General features: G+C 49.0%; 4 protein-coding genes and 1 long non-coding RNA gene across 13 annotated transcripts in view; 2 read left to right on the top strand and 3 right to left on the bottom strand.

Annotated features, from left to right (window-relative positions):
• Positions 1-1,375: 1,375 nt before the first annotated feature.
• LOC121599699 lies at positions 1,376-3,293 on the top strand. The gene is made up of 3 exons (XR_006005723.1): positions 1,376-1,500; positions 1,560-2,518; positions 2,605-3,293. It is a non-coding gene; the product is annotated as an uncharacterized LOC121599699 (long non-coding RNA).
• A 1,477-nt stretch (positions 3,294-4,770) lies between these two features.
• LOC121599046 (synaptosomal-associated protein 29-like) lies at positions 4,771-8,244 on the bottom strand. Its single transcript, XM_041926525.1, has 2 exons — positions 7,773-8,244; positions 4,771-7,589 (listed from the first exon to the last, which is right to left on the bottom strand). The coding sequence occupies exons 1-2, from the start codon at positions 7,866-7,868 to the stop codon at positions 6,456-6,458; spliced, it is 1,230 nt and encodes a 409-aa protein (XP_041782459.1). The 5' UTR covers positions 7,869-8,244; the 3' UTR covers positions 4,771-6,455.
• Positions 8,245-8,525: 281 nt separating this feature from the next.
• On the top strand, positions 8,526-11,717 carry LOC121599045 (testin). The gene is made up of 3 exons (XM_041926524.1): positions 8,526-8,938; positions 9,021-9,170; positions 9,236-11,717. The coding sequence occupies exons 1-3, from the start codon at positions 8,812-8,814 to the stop codon at positions 10,687-10,689; spliced, it is 1,731 nt and encodes a 576-aa protein (XP_041782458.1). The 5' UTR covers positions 8,526-8,811; the 3' UTR covers positions 10,690-11,717.
• On the bottom strand, positions 11,438-13,092 carry LOC121599047 (ketimine reductase mu-crystallin). The gene is made up of 3 exons (XM_041926527.1): positions 12,772-13,092; positions 12,103-12,702; positions 11,438-12,043 (listed from the first exon to the last, which is right to left on the bottom strand). Exons 1-3 carry the CDS (start codon positions 12,980-12,982, stop codon positions 11,748-11,750), a joined length of 1,107 nt encoding a protein of 368 aa, XP_041782461.1. The 5' UTR covers positions 12,983-13,092; the 3' UTR covers positions 11,438-11,747.
• Positions 13,093-14,346: 1,254 nt separating this feature from the next.
• The window catches only part of LOC121600364 (unconventional myosin-XVIIIa), a 28,273-nt gene continuing 17,194 nt past the window's right edge, over positions 14,347-25,425 (bottom strand). For 6 of the 9 annotated variants that reach the window (XM_041928872.1, XM_041928874.1, XM_041928875.1 and 3 more), the window contains 5 exons: positions 18,688-20,732; positions 18,436-18,615; positions 17,335-18,229; positions 16,426-16,768; positions 15,979-16,155 (listed from right to left, as the gene is read on the bottom strand). In XM_041928872.1, the coding sequence (XP_041784806.1) occupies positions 17,593-18,229; positions 18,436-18,615; positions 18,688-20,732 (2,862 nt within the window). In that variant the 3' untranslated portion in view covers positions 15,979-16,155; positions 16,426-16,768; positions 17,335-17,592. Of the gene's footprint in view, positions 16,156-16,425; positions 16,769-17,334; positions 18,230-18,435; positions 18,616-18,687; positions 20,733-20,932; positions 24,475-25,425 lie in introns of those variants that run through there. The other 3 variants (XM_041928877.1, XM_041928873.1, XM_041928876.1) reach the window with 3 other exon arrangements.

Consider the following 25,425-nt stretch of genomic DNA (forward strand, 5'->3'; position numbering starts at 1 on the left):
TCACTGTTGCTTCATGAGGACGAGATGAGGGTGACGGGGTCCTCGTCCTTGTCCTGCGTGGAAATGCTCGCGTTCGGTTCGGTTTCCTCATCGCCCATGGTAATGATTGCTCCAACATGCAATTATTACGAATTACCTGTGTGTGAAACAGTTGTTTAGCAAGTGGAGTGTTTGTTTGTGGCCCAACTTTAAAGTAGCTTCTTTCTTTTTTTTTTGGGATAGCAGTTGCATTACCACATTACTTGCTTAAAAAGGTAGCAGAAGGTTTAGGAGTGTACCAGGTGTAGCAGCATAAAGGTGTAGCAGAATAAAACTAAAAAAAATAAATTCAATAATTCTTTTTACAATAATAAAATTTAAACCCAACCTTTCCTCTCCTTTACAATTATAAAATATAAACTTAATTTAAACATTCCTCCTAAGAGGATTAAAATCTATATCAAATTTGAACATTGCTCCTAAGAGGATAATAATTTATTTTATTAATAATAGTTAATTAATTATCAAATGAAGAATAATTATCAAATTAATTAATTTTCTTCTACTTTTGTTTATTCAGTGCTTTAGATTGGCTTCAGTATGTTAATGGTTAATGGTTTTCCCACTTTCAGTTGATTTGTACTAGCAAGTTGTAATTTTAGAGAAAATCTTACATATTTTGAGTTATTTTAGAAATCTTTTTATCGTTTTTTTTTTTGGAATACTCAATTGATGAAATTGCCTCCTAAAAGTAGGAAATAGATATAAAATTAATAACACGATTAAGGTTCATTTAATAGAGGAATACAATCACAATTTTCAAATAAATATAATAAAACAAATCAATTCAATTATCAATTTGATGAAAAATAAAGTTTCTATTAACTTAGCATACGATATATACAATAACACTAAAATGCATGTAATAGAAGTTTCCATTTTGTTTCTAATAAAATCCGAACAAAACAAAACAAACAAAGCTTAGTCACGCGAGTTTGACCTATGACCTTTTACCACAAAAGCTTAAAAATGAATAGAGATATGCAAAAGAGGAAATTGAAAACAACAAACCTTCAAATAGCATCATTTGCTTTCTTCGAGATATCACTTCCTGTCATCAAAAAAAACACACACACACACACACACACACACACACACACACACACAAATAAACACCCACACAAGAGATTTACCGATTTACCGCATACATCAAAGGACCGTGCCCCATTGGGTCACATTTCCAACCGAAAGTTAATATTTCATCGCTTATTACAAATTTGACATTTCGTGCGCAGTGACAAGCAGCGACGCAATCGATTCTCACTCCATGCCCCCCTACTTAACGCCTACTTCGACCTGTCTCCGGACTACGGAGATCCTTTAATTTACAGCATTTTTGGGTGTCTTTTTTTCCTTTGCTCCGTGTCAGTCTTGTTCAACATAGTTTCCCCGCCAGGCACGTGTGAAATTGTTTGAGTGAGTGTCCGTGAGGGAGCGTGTATTTTTTTCTTCTTTGTCCTGGTGAGTGTAATATCTTATCTAAAATTAAGTTATACTACAGCCTCGTTCCATTCCCGAAGGCTGTCAATTACACGGCCCGTCAGCACAGCACAGGCACGCATCGGGTACAGGAATCGGGACCGGAACATCTGCGTTAACAGGCGAGATTGGGCCGGGGAGCACCGACCGGATGATCACAGAGATCAGAGAGCAGAGACCAGCCGCATAGCCACATGTGCGTAAAATTACGTTCACCAGTGTGTGTGTGTGTGTATGTGTGTGTGTGTGTGTGTGTGAGGATGTGTGTGTACGTTGCCCGCATCCACCCCAAAAGCACGGCCACATATGGGAAGCTAGCAAGCCAGCCATTCCGACGATGCTTCTGCTTCCTTCACTGCACTACACTGCTGCACCTCAGCAACCTGCGACAAACACGAACCGGGTGTAACGAAACGGAACGGATGTGTGGATTCCCCAAAAATGAACACGTGAAACGAGCAGTACAACATATTACCAAAGGAGATATGCGCGCTGACCCATTTCCAGACCGCGTGAAAGAACTTCCGAACGGGGCAGGCCTTCGGAGCAGGAAGCAAAACAGATACAGAAGATACAAAAACACTCCCAGCAGCCGCCGCGGCCGTCGCCCGAAAATGCCGGTAATAATTGCGTTCAATTAATCAAAAGATCACAACCATGAAATTATTAAACAGACAGACAAACCCTTGTGCGTGCGTGCGTGTGGGGGAGAAGAGAGCAGATTACAAAACGATACACCAACCGGTACCAAACAAATGAGGATCAGGAAAGCTTACCGGGGCCAGACGGACGGGCGTGGGAGGGATTCGGTGAAACAGGAAAACCAGAAAACCAGGAACAACCAGGAAGGATCGACAAGTATGTACATTGATATGTACATTGATGGGTTAATGGGTGACTCTTTTTTGGCTTTTGATGACTTAATACGGGGGCAGAATTACATCAGAATTATCGGGACCTTTTTTAAGGAAGAAATTTTCGATCGAACTATGAAATGAAGGTAAACGTTATTGAAGTGCTTGAGTTGTCCCTTGAACTTAGTTGCTTTATGTCAAATCTTCAACAACACTCAACCTTTTATTGCAGTCCAGCAGTAGTCGGATAGTTAATCCTGGTCTAAATGGGAGGATGAATAGAACAAATGACGTTCTGGACTCCATGTGACGACTCTGGAAGGTGTCATTCGAAGCGCGGGGCTAGACAACGATATCCGTGGCATGATCCTCCACCGGTCTCTCCAATTTCATCATCGACAGGACAACAGTGAAGGTGTTTAAGGCGTACACCCGACTCAAACGCGAAGCAGCGACGAAGACGAAGTACCTGCTTGCCGGATACTCAAACCATCTGGGATCTCAGTGTATTAGTTGACGGCGACAATCTCGAGCTAATAAAGGAGCGCAGCGTAATCCGAAGACGCCTTGTGCAGGGGAATCGTGCGTGCTACGGGCTTCACCGACTACTGAGATCCAGAATACTTCGATCCCGCACGAAATGTGATATATATATATATATAACGCACATTGTTTCGCCGATTGGCGAAGGCGACTGGCAGGATACGATGGCTGGGACATGTTAGAATGATGCCAGACGCATGCCCCACCAAGAAGGTGTTCGACAGCGATCCCCAGTTGAGCATAAGGCGCAGGGAAGCACAGTGAACTCGATGGCTGGACCAGGTGAAGTGAGACCTGTCGGAGATCTTGGGTATCTACAAATGGGAGGCTGCAGCCAGGGATCGAGCATCCTTGAGAATGATTATTGTCCGGGCCATGTCACAACGACGTGCTCTATCGTTGCCAGGCCAACAAGAGGAAGAGAGAGAGAGAGAGAGAGAGACGACATTAAGTGATAGATTCATGCCTTTATATTCAAGAGTTACATTCATGGAAATTTGCTTTCGATTGGGAGGATTGGGCCACAAGCGGCTGATTAGTCAGCATTAGTCACTGACTCTGAATCATTTTTTACCCATACGATTGATTGATTTAGCAATAATAGTAATAATAAAAACTAAATATAAATAGTAATAGTTAGTTACATAAATAGTAATAGTTATAATAATAATAATACAATTGTGCAAAACATATTTTTTGTCACAATGCAACCATTTTCGAACAGAACAACCCTGCAATATGAATATTGGTATACAGATTAGCCGATACATAATCCCTTCCAAGCGTATAACAGACATGCGCGCCATCTACGTAGGTTGTTATACAGCCCTCTTGTACTAAAAATTTACTCTTAATTTTAGACCGTTAGAAACCGTTACGTTCGTTAGTGAGACACTCAAAACAATTTAGTAGTAGGCAATTATTGGCATGAAAAATTCACATTTCCCCTCTGTAACTCGTTTTCTCTAACAAATGAACACACTCACTGGGCTGGCACACACTCGAGTTAGATTGCACTTTCCTCTGACTAAATTGTAACGAGTCTCCTTTATTCAAATATATCCGTAAACGATGTGTCTTTGTGTGTTTTGCTGATCTGCACCACACCTTCATGCATCTTGCGACTATCCCTCCCCGCACCACCCACACCATTACCTCTCCTCCTCTCGTAATCATTTGTAATAAATTGTAATAATTATTGCTAAACAATCCAGCTGAGGGTATTGAGTGGTATGCATTTTCTTCATGGTTTTTTTGTTCTCCAACGTTCGTTTGAGCGTATATGTCTGTTAGCCTGTTGTTTTTCTTTTCTTTTCTCATTTCCATTTCTCGCTTGCAACAACATCGCCCCTCTCGGAACCAAATTTTGCACTCCTTGCCCAAACCATCATCTCGCGCTCGCTTACAAATATATGGTTTTGTTGTATATGATTTTTTTTGTTTTATTTTTGGTTTTGCTTTGTTTTTTGTATGATTACCTCTTACCGTTAAACTTGCAATTGTTTTTTTTTGTTTTGTTTTGTTTCTTACTTTGTTTTGCTTGCTCCGCTTGCAACCTGATTGCATATTCTCTTCTAAAGCTAGTGCCGCGAGGGGACCCGTCCCCCGGGCTGTTGCATCTATCTAAATTCCTTCCGTGTACACATTTTATAGGGTTTGTTTTTTTGTTGTATTACTTGTTTTTGCTGCTCTATCATTACCATTTCAATCCGATTATCTAACAATATCATCATCGTATTTGTTTGCTTTGTATGTGTGTTAGTGTTTGTGTATGTTTTCTCGCTTAGTAAGGTGATCAAAGGGTGATGAAAAGGGAGTGTGTGAAATAGTGTGTTTTTAGTAAGGTGTGTTTTTAGTTTTGATTTTAGAATCCATGTTTACGTTTACGAGTAGAGCTATTACGATTAGAAAGGAAGGCTGATGGTATATGTGTTGTAGGATTGGAATTTGAATTTTCTTATAAGACATCCTGGATACGACATTGCGTGCGCGACTATGAACGATCATCATCATCTCCCCGTCAGTGCTGGGATCTCGCCTACTCTGTTCGTTCGTACTAAGAAGTGGCAAGCGTAAACGAGTAATGAAGAATGGTCGAACGTTTTTAGCCGCTTGGGAGGGAACGGTTCGGGCCTTTCATGAGCCTTCCAAGACAGAGAGAGAGAGAGAGAGAAAGTGATAGAAAGAGAGTGAGAGAATGGTGTAGAGAAATAGGAATAGGTTTGTGGAACCATTAGTTATCTGTTCGCGTATCTGTATCCCGCCCGTTTCGCGAGCCGGTTTGATTATTTACATTTATCGATTTGGTAGAATATATATGTATTTTCATGGGTTTTCTTATTTTTTTGCTTGTCTTTGTTTGTTTCGTTTGTTTAGCTTGTTTGGGGATAGTTTTGAATGTTTCGTCCTGCTTTTGCTTTGAGATGTATTCATATATGTATATTTATACTTTTTTTTTGTTTGTATGTATAACGTTCATGCACGTGATTAGAATATGCCCTTTTTGTAGCCGTTTTTTGCCATGCGCCTATTACACACACCCTCTTCACAATTCCCTCTTTTTCGCCCCTATGATAACTGGTCAAGTGTGGAACACGCTATTTGTAAGTGATGTGTACGTATGTGGATGTACTATGTATGTGGTGTTTGTGTGCTTCGAGACACCGCAAAATCGGTCATAAAGTGCTAATAGTCGGAGAGGAGTAGAAACGTACCTTAAAAAGTAAGGAAAAAAAAAACAAATAACCTTTGTTCAGCTCCGAAATAGTTACTTAGAAAGTCAAACGACAAACGTATACCGTTGTGTCTTCGTTATGTGTATATATTGTGTGTTTGTGTGTGTATTCGAACGATCACTAAAATCACTTGCCTCTACTCTAAAAACTAAAACCATTCGATTAATATGTAATGAAAAACAGCCTTCTGATAGATCGCTCTAGTAGTGCTTTTCTGCAGCAAGGAACCCAACCAACCAATCAACCAACCAATGAATCCACCACCTACCTCCTCTCTACTGCGGCGTCTGATCGTTCTTTTTCCGGTAAAAACATAAAAATAAACAATAAAAACGGCGACCACGTTCCCTGTCGTCAACGTGTGCACTGATCGCGCCTTACCTTCAAACCACCGTGTTTGTCTGCGCGGTCGTAATGATAACACGCAAACACACCGACGTGTTACTTTTGCCCTACTTTCGTATGTTTCTTTGTTCCGTTCCGTTTCCTGCCGGTTGTAAATACTGTACACAGAATACCCACACATATGGCTTCCAACAAACAATCATTTTAACGTCACTCGCGATCTCGCGCGCCACACACTTACGGCGGCCACAACTTCTAATGAGGAAAAATGCACGCCACCGCGCGCGCGCCTGCACACCCCTTTGTTGTAAACGTAAATAATATCGGTCCATTAACCTTTAGTTTAGTTTAGTTTAGTAGCGCCCAGGGCGCACACACTCCCCCTATCCTTGCCCTTCCCTGACACGGATGAGAGTTCGATGTAAACACACACACACACTAATGGTTGTGGACGCGCACCTTACTTCCGCAACAGTCGGTTCATGTCTTTGTTCTGCTTGCCGATCTTCACGTCCACGTCCTCCACCCGGTCCGAGATGTCGTCGATCAGATCGTTCTGGCTGTCGATTTCCTGATTCAAGTCCAAGGCCAAGTTCTTCAAGCGCGACAAATTGCCCCGCATTTCGTCCAGATTTTGGTCGAGCTGGTGGCTGAAGCCGGCGCCCCCGTTTGCCATCTGTTGCTGCTGCTGCTGCTGCTGCTTTTGCTGTTGTTGATGGAGGTGCTGCTGCTGCTGCTGCTGCTGTGGATGGTGCGGATGATGGGGATGATGATGGTGGTGGTAGTCGCCGGGCACCTGCGACGGTGGCACCGGCGATTGGTCCGCGGTCCAGTACGGGTCCGCAATGCGGAAGTCCTGCGGGTTCGGGTAGAGTTCGTCCTCCTCAGTCGGCGTCGGAGATGATATGTTCTGTCGCGGTATCCCACCACCGTCCCCGTGGTGGACGACGCTTCCGGGCCCGATCGGTCCACCGCTGCCTCCACCACCACCGCCGCTAGCCACCATCCTTCCAGAAAGATAGTTTTTCAACCCACCGAACACACTCTTCAGACTGTTCAGATGCTTCTGGCTGAAGCGGAGCGAGTTGTTGATCTCGTCCAGCTGCTTCTTGGTCTTTTCCAGCTGCTCCCGCTGCCGGTGCAGCTCCTCGGCCGTCGCGATGCCCACCTGCTCCGTCTCGCGTAGCACCCCGAGGCACCGCTGGGACGTGAGCAGCGTGCTTTCCTCCAGCTCCCGGCGCCGCTGCTCGAACGTTTGCCGCTGGCGCGCGATCTCGTCGTCCACGTCGGTCCCAGCGTCCGACCCGAGGCCGGCGTACATGTTCGCCGCACTGCCGTACACGACCGTCGGCGGTTTGCTGCTAGGAACGCCTGCACCGTAAGCACCGTACGCGGCCGCCGGCATGTCCATCACGTAACCGCCCGGCCCAACGCTAACGACGCTGCCGCCCGCGCTGCCACTACTGCCGCCGCCGCCGTACCCGCCGAGCCCGCCGTCAAATCCTGCCGCGGGCCCCAACACATCCGGACGGGTGTAGGGGGCGCCCGCCACCTTCGACATGCCGTACTTATCATCCCCGGGTAGGTAACCGTCCTAAAAAGAAAGAGGGAGGGAAGGGGGGAAAACCACCCCATCATACAACCTCATTACTCATTACACGCTTTTGTTATCGACCGCGATTTGGCCTTTGTTTTCTTTGGCGTTGCACACAATCAATCTCACCCACACACACGCACGCACATACACACACAGACACAGACACACAAACACACTTACCGTGCGACGGGCGTTCCTCAGGAAGAGCTCATCGTCTATTTCGTCCTCGTCCGTGAACAGGTTCGCTGGGTTCGGTACGTATTGATGGCCGGACATTACCGTATCACCGCCCCCTCCCCGTACCGAGACCGATGATAATTTCTGGACGTAATTCCACCCCCCCACCACTGGAATGCTGCTGGTGCTCCTGCTGCTGCTGTTGCTGTTGGGCCTTAATTTAGTCGCAGTGCCTTATCGTTCGTGAGGTGGCAAAGGATGGGAAGAATATTGATGTTCCTTCACCGTCCAAGTGCAGCGATCGCTTTTACCACACCGTCGTCCACGTAGGCGTATTGGCTTATCTTTAATCGAATCGGGGGTTTTCTCCGTTTTCCTCCGTCCGACGAGCAGCACACCAAAGCGAATCACGGATTTTTCTTGCCAAGCCTTAATGTTTTTTTTGTGTAATGATTTTTTTTCCACTACCACCGTTTGACAGCTGTCACGGGGCGTAGGCCGCGTCTACACAGGACGGTTCGGGATGGTTCGATTGCATTTCGTATTCTGTTTGATCGATCGTGATTTATTTTGTTATGTTCAATTAAACTCGTTTAAAACGTTATGTTTATCATTTATAGGCAAGTGATATGACAAATATGTCATTAAACAAGAAAAATAACAGTCAATTTCCCGTTCTAATAATTTTTATTATTGCTAGCAAAATTTGAGCCACCCTGTACCGACAGTTCTTACCTCCAACAGTATAATCGCTCATTTATCAAAACATTCCATGGTGCGGTGAAACTCGTCCAACTTTTTGTCGTAATTTGTGATACAAATGTGTTTCTAACGACTGACGTGGTATTTTAATTGGAATCCAAACTTCCTAAGATCGTCTAGAAATTACCATTTCGAGGAATAAAGTGTTTATTTATCACATTCCTCGATGCATCAAAAACTCGCCGCTCGCTGTGCTGATGAGTCATAGCCACACGCAGGCAGAACAAGGAAAGCAACAGCACAGGAACAGCCAGTTGCAGACGAACGCCCTGTACCTAGAATGGCCGAATCCGGAATAGAATCTCCGGCCGCCCCGGAATGGTTGCTGAAGCTGGAAAGTCGCCGTGAACAGATCAAGGCCAAGCTGAGCCACGAAAGCGGGAATGGTGCACCGTGCAACGTTTGTGGTAAGAGTCCAGAGATTTGTGACCTTCAACGCGAAACAAAGAGACGATGGATCGACTTCCTGTACTTCTTCTTTGTTTGCAGGCAGCTCCTGTCCCGGGCTGGATTTACACTTTTGGCGTAAAATCTGTCGCAACTGCAAATGTCGCAAGGAGCAGCACGACTGCATCGACGACGATGTAAGCGGATGGGCACAGTTTGAAATCTTGGGCGCAATCCGATCCAAGCCGGCATGTACGTAAAAAAGTCGCTTAAGCACTCTTCACAATGTTAAGCACATGTTCTCCCCTCCCGTTTAGATATTCGCATCTCCGAGCTTACCACCGATAAGCCGGTGCAGCTGGCCTGGGTCCCACCGAACGTAACGCCCGAGCTAGCCTCGGACTACATGCGCACGCTCGGCCAGCAGAACATCCCGATCGTGGGCAGCGAGGCGGCCGAGAAGCGCAAACAGCAGCTCGAGTATCAAGTGCCCGCGCACGATCTCGACACGAATCTGTGCCATAACCTGACGCCGTACGAGGCCGGCCAGCTGAGCGATTACGTGGAGAAGATCAAAACGCACTGCGTCGGGCAGGGCACGGTGGTGCGCGTTGGTGGCGATACGGCTGGCCTGGTGCAGTACGGCACGGTCGTGCAGCAGCCGGCGCAAAGCAGCGGTGCAACGGCACCGGCCAGCAGTGGGCCGGCCGACACCGCAAACGGAACGAAGCGACCGGACTACATGGAAAGTCCGGTGCTGTCGGACAAGATGAAGTACAAGCTGAATCTGATGGGCATCGGCAGCTCGGAAATGGTGGCGCAAGCCATGCTGTACGATCCCGCCACCGTGCTCAGTGGAGTGGACCAGAGCGTACCGGAAGCGATCGTGAAATTCCACCAGGAGTATCAAGCGAATCCGAAGTTTCGCGCCGAAATGGATCACTTTGTGGATCGGCTAAAGTTCCCGACCGCTCATCAAGCCGCGTACAGTGAACCGGTGCCATATGGTGAACGCGGTGCCACGATTGTACCGTCCGGAAGTAACGATTCCGGGTTCGGGTCCATCCCCGTTAGTCCATCGCACGCCCAGCTGCTCGGGCCGATGGAAGCGTTGGCACTGGGCGGTGGTGGCGAGCAACGCGGTATGCCACCGGCACAGCAAGCCGTACGGGATGCGGTTGCCATGACGGCGCACCACTGTACCGGCTGTACGCAACCGATCGCGGTCGGGGAGGTCGCGGTAAAGGTGGACCGGGCAAGCAGCAGCGACCGGTCGATCTGGCACCCGCAGTGCTTCAAGTGCAATCGGTGCGGGGAGCTGTTGGCCGATCTGGTGTACTTCTATCACGGTGGGGCCGTTTACTGTGGGCGCGATTTGGCGGCAATGCTGAAAATACCGCGCTGTGCCGCGTGCGACGAGCTGATCTTCACGAAGGAGTACACGGCGGCCGAGGGGGCCACGTTCCATGTGCGCCACTTCTGCTGCTACCACTGCGATGGACCGCTGGCCGGGCAGCAGTACGTGATGGACGAGCGGTCGGCTCAGCCGCTGTGTTTGCCGTGCTACAAGGGCCACTACGCGCAAACTTGTGCCACCTGCCAGCGGTGCATCGGGCCGACGGAGCAGGGCGTCGGCTGGGACAAGATCCACTGGCACAAGGAGTGTTTTCTGTGCAGTGGCAAACACTGTCAAAAGTCGCTGATCGGCGGGCGGTTCTGTGTGAAGGCGAACCGGCCGTACTGTAGCGCACAGTGCACGAAGGATATCTAACGCTTCACGGGGTGAAGCGATGCCATAGTAAGGGGCGGTGTGAGTATTTTAAATCTTCCTCCCAATAGTAGTAATAGTAACAAGCAGATTGCATTTAAGAAAGATACATTTAACAAAGTCGATCACTCGCAGGCTAGTCGAAAAGATACGGTATACGGTATTTTGGAGGTTTAAAAAAACGGGAAATTTTCCAAAAAAAAAAAGGAAAAAAGGATAAAAATCTAAAAAAAGGGGTTTTCAGCGGTTCTCATAGTTGTGGGACATTTCCTTGACTCTTTCTTATTGGAAGTGAACTTCTTAAGTTGGAAATTGGAGTCGATGGCACGCTTTTTGGACAGGCTCCTTGGAAATTCTTATTGGATTTGTCAAACAAGTGTGCTATAGAGTCCATTTCCCATTAAATTTGATTCATTTCACGTATGAAAGAGTCAATAAAGTGTCCCACAGCTATGAAAACTCCTGGAAAACCCTGTAAACTACAAAATAGGCAGCTTTATCCACAAGGGAAAGGGATATAGTATTTTGGGCTTGTAATCTAGGGCTAAGAAAAACAGGAATTGAAAAACACTCGCGCGTGCCTGAAGAGGAAGTATTTTTTTCGGCAAAAATAATAGTCACAATTATTCATATACGTATTTACCATAAACATATATTTTTGATACAAGATATACGTGCATGCACTCCATTTATCTCGATAGGTGATAAGGATTACAATAACAAAAGGATAGAAAGGAAGGAAGAAGGTGTGTAAAGTAGAATCAATCCAAGAATCTTTGAATGCATTTTTTTAAACAATAGAATTAAATCGTATAGTGCCTAATCACGAAGCCACGAATCCACAATTTTTAAACCATGCCAACCGAACAAATATAGTACAACGTGTGTGTGTGTGTGTGTGTGTTTTACGATAAAAAGGTAACTATTTTGGTGCCGAGCTTGGGAAGAAGAATTGAACTATTGCGCTACTATATTACAGTATTATCTTCATATTGCTTAAATAAATCCAAACGAAGTGGGAAACATTTAAATGGAATGTGATTTCAACCTCCTTTCGATACTCACATTTGATCCGAATGAGCTTTCAGATACTTCTCGTAAACTAACCTGCCAACGGTTACATCTTCCGTGGCCATTCCAAGCGACTGGAACACACTGATGCCACCCGGCTTCGGTAGCATACTCTCCTCCTGCGGCCGGTTTTCCCTCAGTATCACCTCCCCAACCTCGCCGACAATGTTGGAGCGCAGTGTGGCCAGCTCCTTCCGTGCCCCTTCCTGATGGTCGATGTACACCTGACACTCGTCGTACACGTCCTGGGCCAGCTCGGCATGATGAAACTCCCCAGCACCAACCGCTGCAACGAGCGTAAACAAGTTCAATGGATTGCTTTGGGTAACGTCACAGCCTACTCACCATTGATGTGAACGTTCGGCTTGAGGAAGCTACGGTACACGAGCGGTTCGCTAGAGCCCGTTGCCGTGACGATCACGTCACAGTCCCGGCAGCAGTCCTCCACCGTGTCGCACACAAACACCGAATAGTTGCTGCCCGTCTTCTTGGCCTCCTCGGTCAGAACCTCTTTCAGCTGTGTCGCACGGCCGGGCGTACGGTTCCACAGGCGTATCACGCGCACACGTGCCAGTGCTGCCTGCGTACGCACGAACCCGATCGCATGCATCATCCCCTGAAAGCCGCAGCCAACGATGCCCAGCTGGATGCTGACCGTACCGTCCGGGGTGCGTGCACGAGCCGGCCGCAGGAACAGATGATCGGTAGCGACGAGGGAGGCGGTAGCCGTCCGGATGCCAGTCAGATGGTTCGCCTCGACGATCGCTTCCAGCTTGCCGGTGGTGCTGTTAAATACAAACACCTCCCCATTGATCGAGGGCAACCCGATGGAGGCGTTCTTGCGGAAGCCCGTAATCAGCTTACATGCCAACGTTGAAAAGCGCTCGGAAGATCCGGAAGCGAGCCGGTGCTGCCCAACGAAACCGGGCATGCAAAGAAGCACTCCTAGAAGGTCGGAATAAGAAGGGACATAAGCACAATACACATTTTGTTTATATGTCACACACCACTTACCACCTTCCGCCTGGACGAAGGTACGAGCCGGTTGGGAGCTTACGGGTTGATCGGCAAAGCGTGCCACCGGATCACGGGCCTCATTCGACACCGACACAAACGATTGCTCGATGGCGTACCGGGCCTCATTCCAGTCCAACAGCTGCTTCACCTGATCCTCATCAATAAACACGGGCCGCGATCGCGTGTTGGTTGCTGCGTGCTTGCTCATCTTTTGCTGCTTTGTTTACGTTTGTGCTGCGTTTTCTTCTTAGATTTGTTGTTTTCTTATTAGATGCGGAACGATGCGAAGACGTCTTGTTGGTGGAGAATCTATCACGAGCTGTGCTTCGGAGCTGCCTTTTTATAGTTGAACCAACGCTGTTGTCTGTTGCTCTATTTCTTTTTCTTATCTTGCGAGATAATCAGCATAACCGCAAATGTTTTTGTTGCGCGTATCGAGATGATTGTTTCACAATTTTGGTTAAATTTAAAAGGGTCAAAAAACGGGTAGTCGTCTGCATTGTGGTTAAGCGTGTTGCTGATATCATTGCTCTTCCGTTCGTTAGCTGTAGCTCGTTCTGGTTCAGACTGATCATTCTATTTCTTGGAGTTGCATATGGCACATGGCAGCTGATTACGCTCATCTGCACTCCATAGCGTATGATGGCATTTTGTGAAGTACAATCTGCCTGTATGGTTGCTTATTGCTTTTGATGATACCGGAGATCCTGATGATGGTCTCAAAAATGCTATAGATCACATTTTGGAGTCATTGCTAGGATGGCGAGATGTCACAAACTTGTTGAAGTGTAGGTTTTAGTGTTCATCTGTACGACTTGTTGCACTTTTGGACGACACTGGGTACTGATTCTTGGCACATTCCAATGACTTTTGAGTAGTTTGGAACCGATCATGATCTCGGTTATGCTCAATGTAATCTTAAAGATGCTGAAAATCACATTTTAGTGTTGACAAGGTGCCTCAAAGTTGAGTTTTACTTGAGATGAGACGACATTGCGAGTGTTACTTAGGCTACTTGGATCAAGGAGTTCATGAATTTGATCGCAAAGATTCTGTAGATCACATGTTGGTGTTATTAGCAGGTTTGCAAAGTTGTTGAGGTTTAGGCTCTAGTTCCTCTGTACGATTTGCTGCACTTCTGAACGACGCTGGGACTGATTCCTAAAACATCCCAAAGACTTTTGAGTTGTTTGGATCCCTTCATGATCTCGGTGATGCGCAATGCAGTGTTAAAGATGCTGAAGATCATATGTTATGATGATAGTAAAGATGATAAATATATGATAGTAAAGATGCGAAAGATTACATTTTGGTGTCATTAGCAGGTTGTCAAAGTTGTTGAGTCGTAGGTTTCAGTACCTCTATATGGCTTTTCACACTTCTGAGCGACACTGGAACTGATTCTCAATACATCCCAAAAAAATTTCAGGTAGTTTGAGTTCCTTGAATTTGACCTATGAATTGCTAACAATTTTCTAATGATTTTTACATACTGTTCTATAGAAAGTTCTGTCATCAAACCCAACCCCAACAGGACAAAACCCAAGTAGCAATCCCCGTTCAGCGCGGATATGATTTTGGAATATTTTTATTATAACAATTCGATAAATAATAATAAATTGCAATAAAAATAATGATAAAAATTGCCTTTTTGTTTGACTACGTTTGGGCTAAAGAAGAGACAGAGAGAGAGACAAGGTATGTGAAGGGGGGGATATTACGCGTACTTACTCGTCGGTGTTTATTATCATCGCGATATAATGGTATCAAAGATAGTTTTATTTTACTTTTTACTGCCGCGAACACTTCCTCATTTGTGTGTTCTCTATCATTATTATAGGCTTTACTTTTCCACTTTCGCTTTACATCTTACTAACGATACAACTTCGAAAAAAAAACGTCCCCTTCCTTTGCTTGGTGCGGTGTGTCTGTGCTGATCCGCAATTCCAATGCATTTTCTCTCTGCGTCCTTTGTCCTCGTCGGTGGCGTGGAAGATACTGACCTTCAACCTTCGACCACAGAAGATACATCAAAAACACTGAACTGATTTTTTCTCCAAATAAAAGCTACAGTTATCCTAATTTAAGTAGCAAATAGACAACAGAGTAGTGAGTGGTGTTCCACAACATCGATTGCAAGCAGAGAGTCTTAGGTTTTGTCCTCGTCCTCTCTCTCTCTCTCCCTCTCCTTGTTTTGTTTTCATAGCACAGTATTACGCACAGTTCGTTTTAAAAATTTGTTCGCTTCGCTTGCCCTAGATTCGATTTTTAATCATTCTTCTACTCTCATATAATCAAGTCCACTGCAGTGTGCCTAATACTAACATCCTTCAAACACGGAACACCGGTACACAAGATTAGCCGTTGAAGAAGGGAAGAGAAGAACGAAACATAAATACATATACATATTTCTTCTAAACAAAACGCGACGTTCGAAAGGAAAAAAAGAAGGGAAAACGTCTCTACTTAAACACGATACACGATATGCTTGTGAAGGAAGAAATGTGGTAATAAAAAACCTCAAAACAGCTCTTTTACACACACACACACACTCGATAAGGGTTAGAGTGTGTGTGTGTCTGTGTCTGTGCAGTCATAATATGCAGAGACACACATGCTTATCCTCTTCTTTCAAGGGCTTGGAACACGATCCAGATCCTCACATTAAGGATTATTCGATTGCTTTTTCTCATATACCTCATACAGCTCATATAAGCACACTATAATATACGTTTATATATAAATATGTATACGCGCGAATATAGACAATTTTTGTTCGTTTGTTTTGTTTGTGTGAGTTCCTTACTTTTCTTGCTTGCTTGCTTCGCTAGTTACTTTTCTGACTGTAGGTGTATACCCGCTTTGATCTCGATTATTGCTCGATCGGATTCAACATTCTAATGCCCCCCCTCCCCCGGGGCAAGCGAGTAACCAACGCCGTGTACCGGCCTCTATTCCCACGAGTAGGGTGAGTAATCCATTTGGTTTGTGTTCGATATAAAAGTTAAGATAAAAAGCGAAAGAAGCCGAAGCCGGAGAAAAGGGGAGAAAATTGCTGCTCGAATATATATGTAGGGTGGTTTTTCTTCCCATTTCGTAGGGTATTTCTCTTCATAATAATATGGCAAAAGGAGTATGTGTGTGTGTGTGTGTGCTGCACTGCGTAGGAGTTTGGGGAAAACGGAAGCGCATTTTGCATGTTTGGTTGGTAGTAGTTGGCCGGTGGGGCAAGCCGTTCAAGCGAATGACGAATCGTCCAGTGTGCCACCGCCTTCGCCATTGCCATTGCTTAATCTCGTGCCGGATGATGGTGCTGGTGCTGTTGCTGCTGCCGCCGCCGATGGACTGCTATCGGAACCAGTAGCCATTGTAAGTGTGATTCTGTTGGAGGGAAGGAAATGAAAAAAAAACGCATTAGCTTACTGCGTACAATCGAATTCGTTCGAACAAATAACAATAAAGCATCAGTAAAATAATTTACAATTTGAAAACAACGGAAAAGAAAACTGTTTTAGGCAATCTCACTCCTTTTCATTATTAGAACGCAAGGGACGCAAAAAGGGAGCACTGGCCTAGCGCACATTCTCTGTTAGCATTACGCGCTCCCCACACACGCACACACGAACACACACGCCGGTTTTACCCCGCTACCTTTTACGGATGTTGCCACCAGTAATAGAACGGTCTCTGTCGCTGTTTACTAATGCTGTTGATGCTACTGCTGTTGCTGACGGTGCTGTTGCCTCTGCTGATCGTTCTCACAGTCGACGGTTCCTTCTTCTGGGCGCAGTTCGCCGTCCTGGCGCGGCCATTGCACCTACTCACGATCTCATTGCAGCGTGCCGCCGTCATCGGTTTGCCCTTCAAGCGATGATCGATACTTAGCGCCCGCCTGTACTCGGTCAGCTTGCTCGTATAGGACGGTGCAGGCGACGAACGCACGGACCTGGGCGGCTGGTACTGAGGCGGATGGCGCCTTTGGTAAAAGCTAGCTCTGTTGGGGTCATTTTTGTTTGAGGTTTTTCGAAAAGGCAATTCAAAGAAAAATATAAGGAAAACAGGAATTCATTTCCGACCGTTTTTGTAAAGCAGTGTGGAATAACACACAAATACAGCACACAGCGCACATGGAGGAGGTTAGCGACTGCTTTTTGTTGTTTGTCTCACGCGCATTGATGCATATTATTGAAAGATGAAAATGCAACATGAACAAAAAGGTGTGAACGAATGGAAAAGCAAAACAGGCAACCGGCATTGCGTCGAGCTTTTTGTTCCGGCAAAGGGAAGGAATGGCAATGAACGATCAACTCGCAACAAAGGATTTTCCACACAGCCTGAGGGGGGAAGGGGAGGGCCAGCGCGTTAGAGGCATTTTCCTGCTGGTATGGTATGGTGGTGGTGGTGGCAATTTGGCGAGCATTTTGGCGCCACCCAGCGGCACTTGGAAATGGAAAAAAAGTTCAAAGGCAGATGCACAGCAAGCAGGAGCAGGAAAAAATAAAAGCAGGGCCGGCAGCAGGCATTATTGTGCCACTCGGTATGTGTAGTAACTTGGCTTACATTGTTTCTGCTGGAGGTCATTGTAGCACAGTGCGATTTTTGTTTGTTCTACCACAATTCCAATTGGTCCCTTGCAATAATTTAAAGCGATATTTCTTCTTTTCATCCTTCCCTTTTGGTCGCGTACGCTACTAAAAATGCGTCCATAAATGACTCTCTCCATTCACTCGGTTGAAATGCACCTTCATTACATGTTGGATTCTTTGGCTTGGATTCTTTGGATTCTACCCAGCGTGTGGCAGCGCGAGCTCTTTTCTCTTACGAGAGTGGTCGTCCCGTACTGGCCGACCCGGTCGAGGCGGATGTCGTTATGATGCCGGGCGCCAACAGTGCACTGCCGCCCCCATTGACCAGCTTGTCCATCGAGCGGGACCGGCTGCATTCGATCGCTTTCTTAAACTCGTGGATCTGGTTCTTCAGGTTCTTCAGGTCGACCAGATCGATCTCCGTGCTCGATTCGTGCGACTCGTCGCGTATGATCTGGTTGAGCGAGTGTATCTTCTCCTTGATCGATTTCAGCGTGTCGATATCGAAGGGAAATTCACACTGCTCGCCGCTCGGTACGGGAGGTAACGATAGGGCGGACTGTGACTCTTTTTCGGCGGTTGAAGCAGCAGCTTCTTCCCGTTGCACGTTGGATTCGCTCATACGGCGGCAAGCTTCGGCCACCGTCTCGACATGTTCCGTGTCGGCCGCCGATTTACTGTCCTCGCGCATCGGCTGACTGGTTTCCAGCGAGGATAAAAGATCCGGCGTTTGGCTGACTTGCGGCAGGGAACTGGTGGATGGTTCTGTGCCCGCTTGATCATCGGTCAGGTAGCTTTCGTCCTCCTCCTTAATCGTCGGATGCAGACGCTTCTTGCGCCGCACACTACCGAACAGGCTCGGACGAATCCTAGAGTTTTTGATTTACACGTATATGATGATTGCAAAATGGTTAAATGGTTCCGATACGAGGAAAAGGTGAAAATGTAAAACGAAACCGCGAAACCGCGTCATGATTTACCATAAACAGGGCTTACAGAGAATGTTGAATTTCTTATGCTTTGTTTAAATTTAAATGAGATCAACGGGCCAACGAAATTCCCCCACAACACTCACCTGGGATTGTTGCTTTCCTTGCGCCCATCCCGCGTACTGCTGGCCAGACTGCCGACGCTGCCCCGGCTGCTGCCACCGTTCGTTGTGCCGAAATGGTCGCCGCTTCCGACGCTCGGTGATTTGCGCGTTACAGTCGATTCGTGGAATGAATCCATCGACGACGAACTATCGCTCGTATCGCTGGAAAAAAAGCAAACACAAATCGCACATTTTTAGCCTGATCGTATCGATTTAAGGGTCACAGAATCCTACCTATCGGATTGGTAAGAATCACCCTCCTCTTCCATCGCCTGCTGCAGGTCGGCTATCCGCTGCAGCGCTAGCCGCAGATCCGCCCTCGCCGAGGCCGTCTCCGATTCGGCCGTCTCGATGCGCTTCTCCAGCTCCTTGCGCTTCAGCAATCCCTCCTGGTCGCGGTTCGCCAACGTCGACAGCTCGTCCCGCAGCTCGCGTACCGTTTTCTGTCCCTTCTTGAGCGCATCCTGCGCTTGCGCCTCCCGATTCCGCGCCTGGCTCAGCTCGCCCTGCAGCTTCTCGAGCGAATCCTTGTGCCGGGCGAGCTGGATCTCGATGCGGGCCCGCGTCGCCTGCTCGAACTCGAGCCGCGATTCGAGCTCTTTGGTGCGCAGCTCCAGCCGCTTGAACGCCATACTGTTGGACGGTTCGCCGATCGTTTCCACGCTCTCGAGCCGCGTCGCCAGCTCGACCACCTGCTCCTTCAGCGACTTCTTCTCGCCCTCCAGCTCGGACACGCGCAGCTCGTACTCCGCGATCAGCGACTGCTCGCTCGACAGCTGCTTCACCGTGGCACTGTACTTCTTCATCAGCTCCGCCATCTCCTCCTCGTTCTCGTCGATCTGGGCCTGCAGTTCGGCCCGGTCGCGCTGCGCCACCGTCGCCCGATCCTCCGCCTCGTTGCGAGCGCGCTGCGTCTCCTCGAACAGGAGCTGCGCGTCCTGCAGCTCACCCTCGAGCACCTGGCGCGCCTTCAGCGCAGCGACGCGGGCCGATTCCGCATCCTCCAGCTGGTTGCGCAGCTGTCGCACGAGCGCCTTGCTTGCCGAATCGCCCTTCGCACGATCGAGCTGGCTTTGGGCGTCGCGCAGCAGCGCCCGATACTTCCGCGCGTCCCGCTTCAACCGCTGCACCATCGCTTCCTCGGCCGCCCGCTCCGCCCGGTCCTGATCCTCCAGGCTGGCCAGCTTGCGCTCCAGCTCGTGCTTGTCGCGCAGCAGCTGCGTGCGCTCCTCGTGCTCCTGCTCCAGCTGGCATTCGAGCGATTTGATCTTCTTGTACGACGCGCCCCGTATCTCCTCCATCTCGTCGTCCCGCTGCTGCGCCTCCTTGCGGGCCTCCTTCCGGCTCGTCTCGAGCGACATCTCCAGCCGCAGCTTGGCCTGCTCGAGCAGCTGTATCTGCCCGGCCATCTCGTCCAGCTCCTCGTCCTGCTCCTTGCACCGCCGGTCGAGCTCGTTCTTCTGCCGCTTCAGCTGCGCTATTTCCTCCTCCGTACCGCCGCCGAACGCCATCTCGTCCAGCTCCTGCTGCAGTGCCGTCACCTTCTCCTCCTTCAGCTCCAGCTCGAGCCGAATGTCCGACACCGTCTGCTCGAGCTTGCACTTTTCCGCCATCAGCACGTCCTTCTCCCGGGCCATCCGCTCCTTTGCCTGCCGCTCCTGCCGCGCACTGTCCTGCAACGTTTGGCATTCGGCGTCGAACTTGCGCTGCCGCTTCTCGAGCAGATTGTTCCGGCTGTTCTGCTCCTCGTACAGCATGCGCAGATCGTTCATCTCGTTCGTCATCTTCTGCGCCTTGCGCTTCCACTGCGCCACCACCTGGCGCTGCTCCTCCACCTCCTCGTACGCGTCGGCCAGCTTCTTCTCGAGCTGCTTCTTCAGCCCGACCAGCTGCTCGAGATCGTGCTCGTGCTGCGTCTGCAGCCGCTTCTTGGTAAACTCCAGCTCGCGGGCCACGCGCTCGTACCGCAGCCGGTAGCTCTTGGCCAGCTCGGCACCGTCGACCGGCCCCCCGCCGAGGGGCAGATCCGCACCGTCGCCGGTGCTGTCGTACTCGCCGAGCGTGCTGCAGTCGTCGAAGTCGCAGTTCAGCTCCGACTTGGCGCACAGCAGCTCCATCTCCATCTTTTCGGACGACTCCTGCAGGTGGCGGTACTTCGACTCATACTCCTTCACCTCCTTCTCGAGCCGCAACCGTTCGGACGTTTCGGCGGCGAGCCGCTCGGTGATCAGGTTCGACGACGAGTGTTCCTCCGTCAGCTCGGAGGTAATGTCGCTTAGCTGAAGCGAAAGAGGAAGAGTTAAAAAAATGTTAATTACAGTTTAACAGCAATTTGGAAAGGAATGTAAAGATATGCTTTTCCCCACTTCTTCTTGCCAAGCCGTGCGATTTTGTTCAAGAATTTCCACAACATTTCCCCCCCTATGCCACAACTCGCTTTCTTGTATTTTTCCTTCGCGTGCGGCAAACAACGCTTTACCTCTTCGCTCATATCAACCACCGTGCTGCAATCGTCGTCGTCGTCGTCCTCCACCACCCTCTCGCCGATGTTACGAATGCGGCGGCGACGTAACGCCATCCCCGCCGGTCCACCTTTCCCATCGCCCGCCGGCAGCTCGCAGTAGAACGAGGAGCGCGAGCTAGACCGCGAGACGACACTCGAACGGCGCGCCGGCGATGACGATTGCTCCCGCAGCAGCTGCAGCCCGCGCGCAATAATGTTCGACACGCTGCGCGACCGCACCGTACCGCCGAGCCCGCTGACGTCACCGATCGTGCCGCGCACCCCGTAATCGTCCCGCCGGCCCAGCGTACGGCCGAGGTTGCGCCAGTCCTGCATCACGTGGTCGGTGCGGCGCAGAAAGTCGTGTATCTTGCTGCTGAGATACTGCGAGGCGGAGCGGGCCAGCGAGCGGTTGCTGCCGAACCGGGGTAGCGTTGCACCGGCGGGCAGATCGACGGCGATTTCCTGCGGTATAGTGGCTAAGGATAGTAAGAACTGTTCCAACATCGCACCGGACCGATCATCCTCCAAGGGCCCGCAAGACAGGGCACGATCGGTCATGGAACGTTTCTTTATGGCCCAATGCTTCCGTTCGATGTGTTGCTGTTCCTTTCCAGACACCACGGCAACCTCTTCAACCTTCTCCGTCGATTTTGGAGCATCCTTAAGGTCCTTAAGAGCTTTCTCTTCCTTCGCTGGTACACTCTTGACAGCACTCTTCTTCTTCTCCTTCTCTTTTTCCTTTGCAATTTCCATCTTGGTAATTTCCACCATGCCCTTCACCACCGCACTATCAGCCATCTCATGCGTAATGGTCGTTTCCACTGCCCCCACCAATGCCGGCGGGGAGTGAGAATCTTCCTCCTTCTTAGCGACTTCCGCGTTCGTCGCTTGCTCCTCCTTCGCCGCAACAGCTGCATCCGTGCCTTCGGCTGCCGCTTTCGGTTTCTTTTTGATGATCTTCTTTATCACTTTGCGCACCTTTACAACCGGACGGCTTGATGATGATGCTGATGACGTTGATGATGGAACCGTCGCAGTGGACGACAGCACGCTCGTTGTTACATCACCGTCGCCTACTTCCTTGACCTCTATCGTCGTCGTGGACTTGCTGCCGGTGGAGTCTCCCTTTGCGGACAGACTTTTGGAGGAGGCGGATCGCAGCGGGGTCTTCTCGCGCCGTACCGCCTCACCCAGTATGCGTCGCTCGGAGGGTGATTTTTCCTTCGGCATCCCGTCCTCGACCGTACTACGCACCGGGGAAGCCCTTGCCGTCCTAATCGTGGTAGAACTCTTTTCCGTGCGGTCCGGCGTTACCGATCGGCTCGGTTTGAGGGACAGCCGCACCCCAATCGGACCACTCTTTTCCGTGCTCGCCGTCTTTGGGACGGGTTTTCCTTTCGCCAGCGATTTGCCCGCCTCGTCCGTGAGTAGGTAGGCGGATCGTTTTTTCTCCTTTCCATCTTCCACGCCACCACCGACACCATTCGTTGGCTTTTCCGTTCCATTTTCTTCCACCACGGTGGTCGTTGCTACGTTACTGGCCGTTGTCAATCGGTGTCCACTGGGGGACCGTTTCAGTTCCAGCGTTTTGGTCGAAACCTTACCGATCGCGGTACTGACCAGGGACGGCTCTTTCTTCTCCTCTCCTTTCGGTGCAATTTTTACTTTAATTTCGCTTTTCACACTTTCCTTGCGCGCCCCAGTGCCATTGACCGTCGCCGGCGGAAGCGGAGGCGTTCCATTCACCCGTTCGCCACTCGACTTTCGCTGGCTCGATGACGGTGGTGGTGGTGGTGGTAGCTTTTCTTCACTTTTCACCGTCCCACCATTCGAAAGCTTTTCGGTGGTGCCATTTTCCTTCGATTCCGCCGGCTGGTTTTCCCCATTTTGGGCACAACCAGTCGTCGCGGCGGCTGCTCCGTCCTCCTTAATCACGTCCGAGTGACAACCGTTTCCGTTGTTCGTCGTCATGCTCTCGCTCATCAAGACTGCCGTCATTTCGTTGTTGTTTTCATCAACAACCGTTACCTTCTGGGCGTGCGTCGGTTTGTCATTTTTCACGGTCCCTGTAGCATTTTTGCTGGCCGACGCCATCGTCGTGCCGCCGCCGCCCATACCGCTGGGAAGATACTGTCTCCACGACGACAGCTTTCCGCCCACGGGCGGTGGTTTGTTGGCCACGGGTGGCGGTTTCACAAGTGGCGCTTCGCCCGCCGTTGATAATGGCGATGGCGACGGTTCTTTTTTCACCTTCTTTACGATGCCAAAGCCGTTGCTGTGGTTGTTGTTATTGTTGCTGCCGTTTTGCAACAGCGACGGCTGGTCGACGCCATTGCCAGGGTCTGCTTGTGTCTGCTGCTGACCGTTCGTTCCGTTCTGTCCCGACCCTGCCGTCACTGTTGCTGGGGGGAAAATTCGGGACGATGAGGGCGATTGCACCACCGCGGATGGCGCCGATATGATCGGACGCATTTTCGATGCGATTTCCCTTCTCTCACTTGCTCAGTTATCGGGTTTTCCCTTAAAATTATACACTCCTTTCTTTTTTTCTGGCGTGGTTTTTTGTTTCGAGCGTGATCGCTACACGCTATTTCTTCTCCAAAAAATGATCTATTTCGATCGCCCCGTTTTATGGGCGAGTTTTATTGCGACACCGTTACTGCAATCGCTGCCAGCAGCTGCAATCAGTTGCCTCATTTCTCTAACAGAAGACAGTCCTCCACCTCGTCCGCTCCCACACAAACTGCGCACTGGTTTTTGATCTTCCTTTTTCTTTACGATCGTAATTTCTTAAAACAAAATAAACACCAAATACGACACACACACACACAAACGACAATTTCTTTAAACAATTGTCACTCTCTCTCTCCTCCTCCTCCTTTTCCGTTTCGTTTCCCTCTGTTACTTCCTGCCACCAACACACACACAGACTTTCGCGGTTCGAATTAAAAAAAAAGCCAATGCACCCACAATTCGACACAATTTCGTATTAATTTCGACACAAATTATTTCGACAAGGGGAGTTGTTCAATCTCCCACCGGATATGTAAAACCGGGACTGCGAGAGCACTCTATGACCCGAAACCCGAGCAGCAAACGGGCGACAAGAGTTCAACACCACCGAGAGGACGGCGCACACACGGCAAGATTTGTCTTCGCTGGCCGCGATCGATTAAGCGCGATCGTGGATTAAATTTGACTTTAATGCGTGCGTGATTACTCGCTACGCTCCGTTTCTTCGCTAAGACACGCAGAGACACACACACAGGGCGCGCACTCAAATACTGTGAAGCAATCTCGGTGGTTGTAAATCCGTAAATCGGTGGTCGAAAACTCTCCTCAACCGCTCACTGAAAGATCGAATCGGGTAGGCAAGGAAGAGGTCGCAATTTCGTCGTTTGTTTCGTCCCTGGCTGGCTGCATCCGTACGCAAACGCAACCAGTACTGAACTGACGAGGGCGCGCTATCGTGTCCGGGAGCGAGATGACCGACCCGGGTCCCATACGGCGCTGCTGCCCCAACCAAACACCCCGCGGGGTGTGTGTGTGCCAAGCAAGCAGCGGTTGCGTTGGCGCAGAACTTGTCGTTCTTGCCAGCATCTTCGTTCGTGGTGCATGGGGCGGGTGAGGGAAGGGCCTACTTTTACTTGCGCGATGCGCGCACACTTTGGGGCGCACTCTCATCGGTTCTATTTAAACACCATGGAATCGGTGGTCCATCCGATGGTGGTCAAAATATGGGTCAAAGATATATTTCGAGTCATTGTTCAAGGAACTCTTCTTCTGTAGACATTCAGCGAACAATTTGAAGATCTTGGGCATCTCTGAATCTAATGATCTTTATATAAGAACTTCTTCTTCTTCTTCTTAAACAATAGATCTTTTTATATTTGATGCATCAACCATAGAGAGTTGGTGCTTCTAGGTCCTCTAGGTCCGTATGTTTAGGCCCTAATGCAGTAAGATATATGTTAGACAATTGTTAAAAGACATCTCAATCCATTCAATTCTGAGCACTTTGAACTCATGACCCATGCTAGATTTGAACCCAAAACCCCGTCTCAGATGCGAGGCCCTTCGTTTACCTGCTTTACCACGAGCCTAATTTGCAGACGAGCTGTTCATCTACAGTTTTATGTAATTCCTCAATATAGAAATTCCAATCCACAAGTGATCGTAGACGTCTCAACCGTACTTTCTGAACCAAAAATCTCGAAAACTCCTATAAATTCCATCTCAATTTTGTCCATCACCTACTGCAAACCTTCATCCACTGTTCCCGTTTTCGACCGACACACTCGGGTCGTGTATTTTGCCGAACATCGCTCAAACTGCACCCATCCTCCCACGGACTCATCATCATGCGCTACCGCCGCAAGGGCGGCCCACCGGATTCATCGGTGACAAAATATACCCCTCGGAATCCCTTCCCGCCGCCGATGGTTCCTCCACCACTACCAGCAAGC

This window comes from Anopheles merus, chromosome 3L (genome assembly GCF_017562075.2).
Source record: "Anopheles merus strain MAF chromosome 3L, AmerM5.1, whole genome shotgun sequence".
In the NCBI taxonomy this organism is placed as follows: Eukaryota; Metazoa; Arthropoda; class Insecta; order Diptera; family Culicidae; genus Anopheles; species Anopheles merus.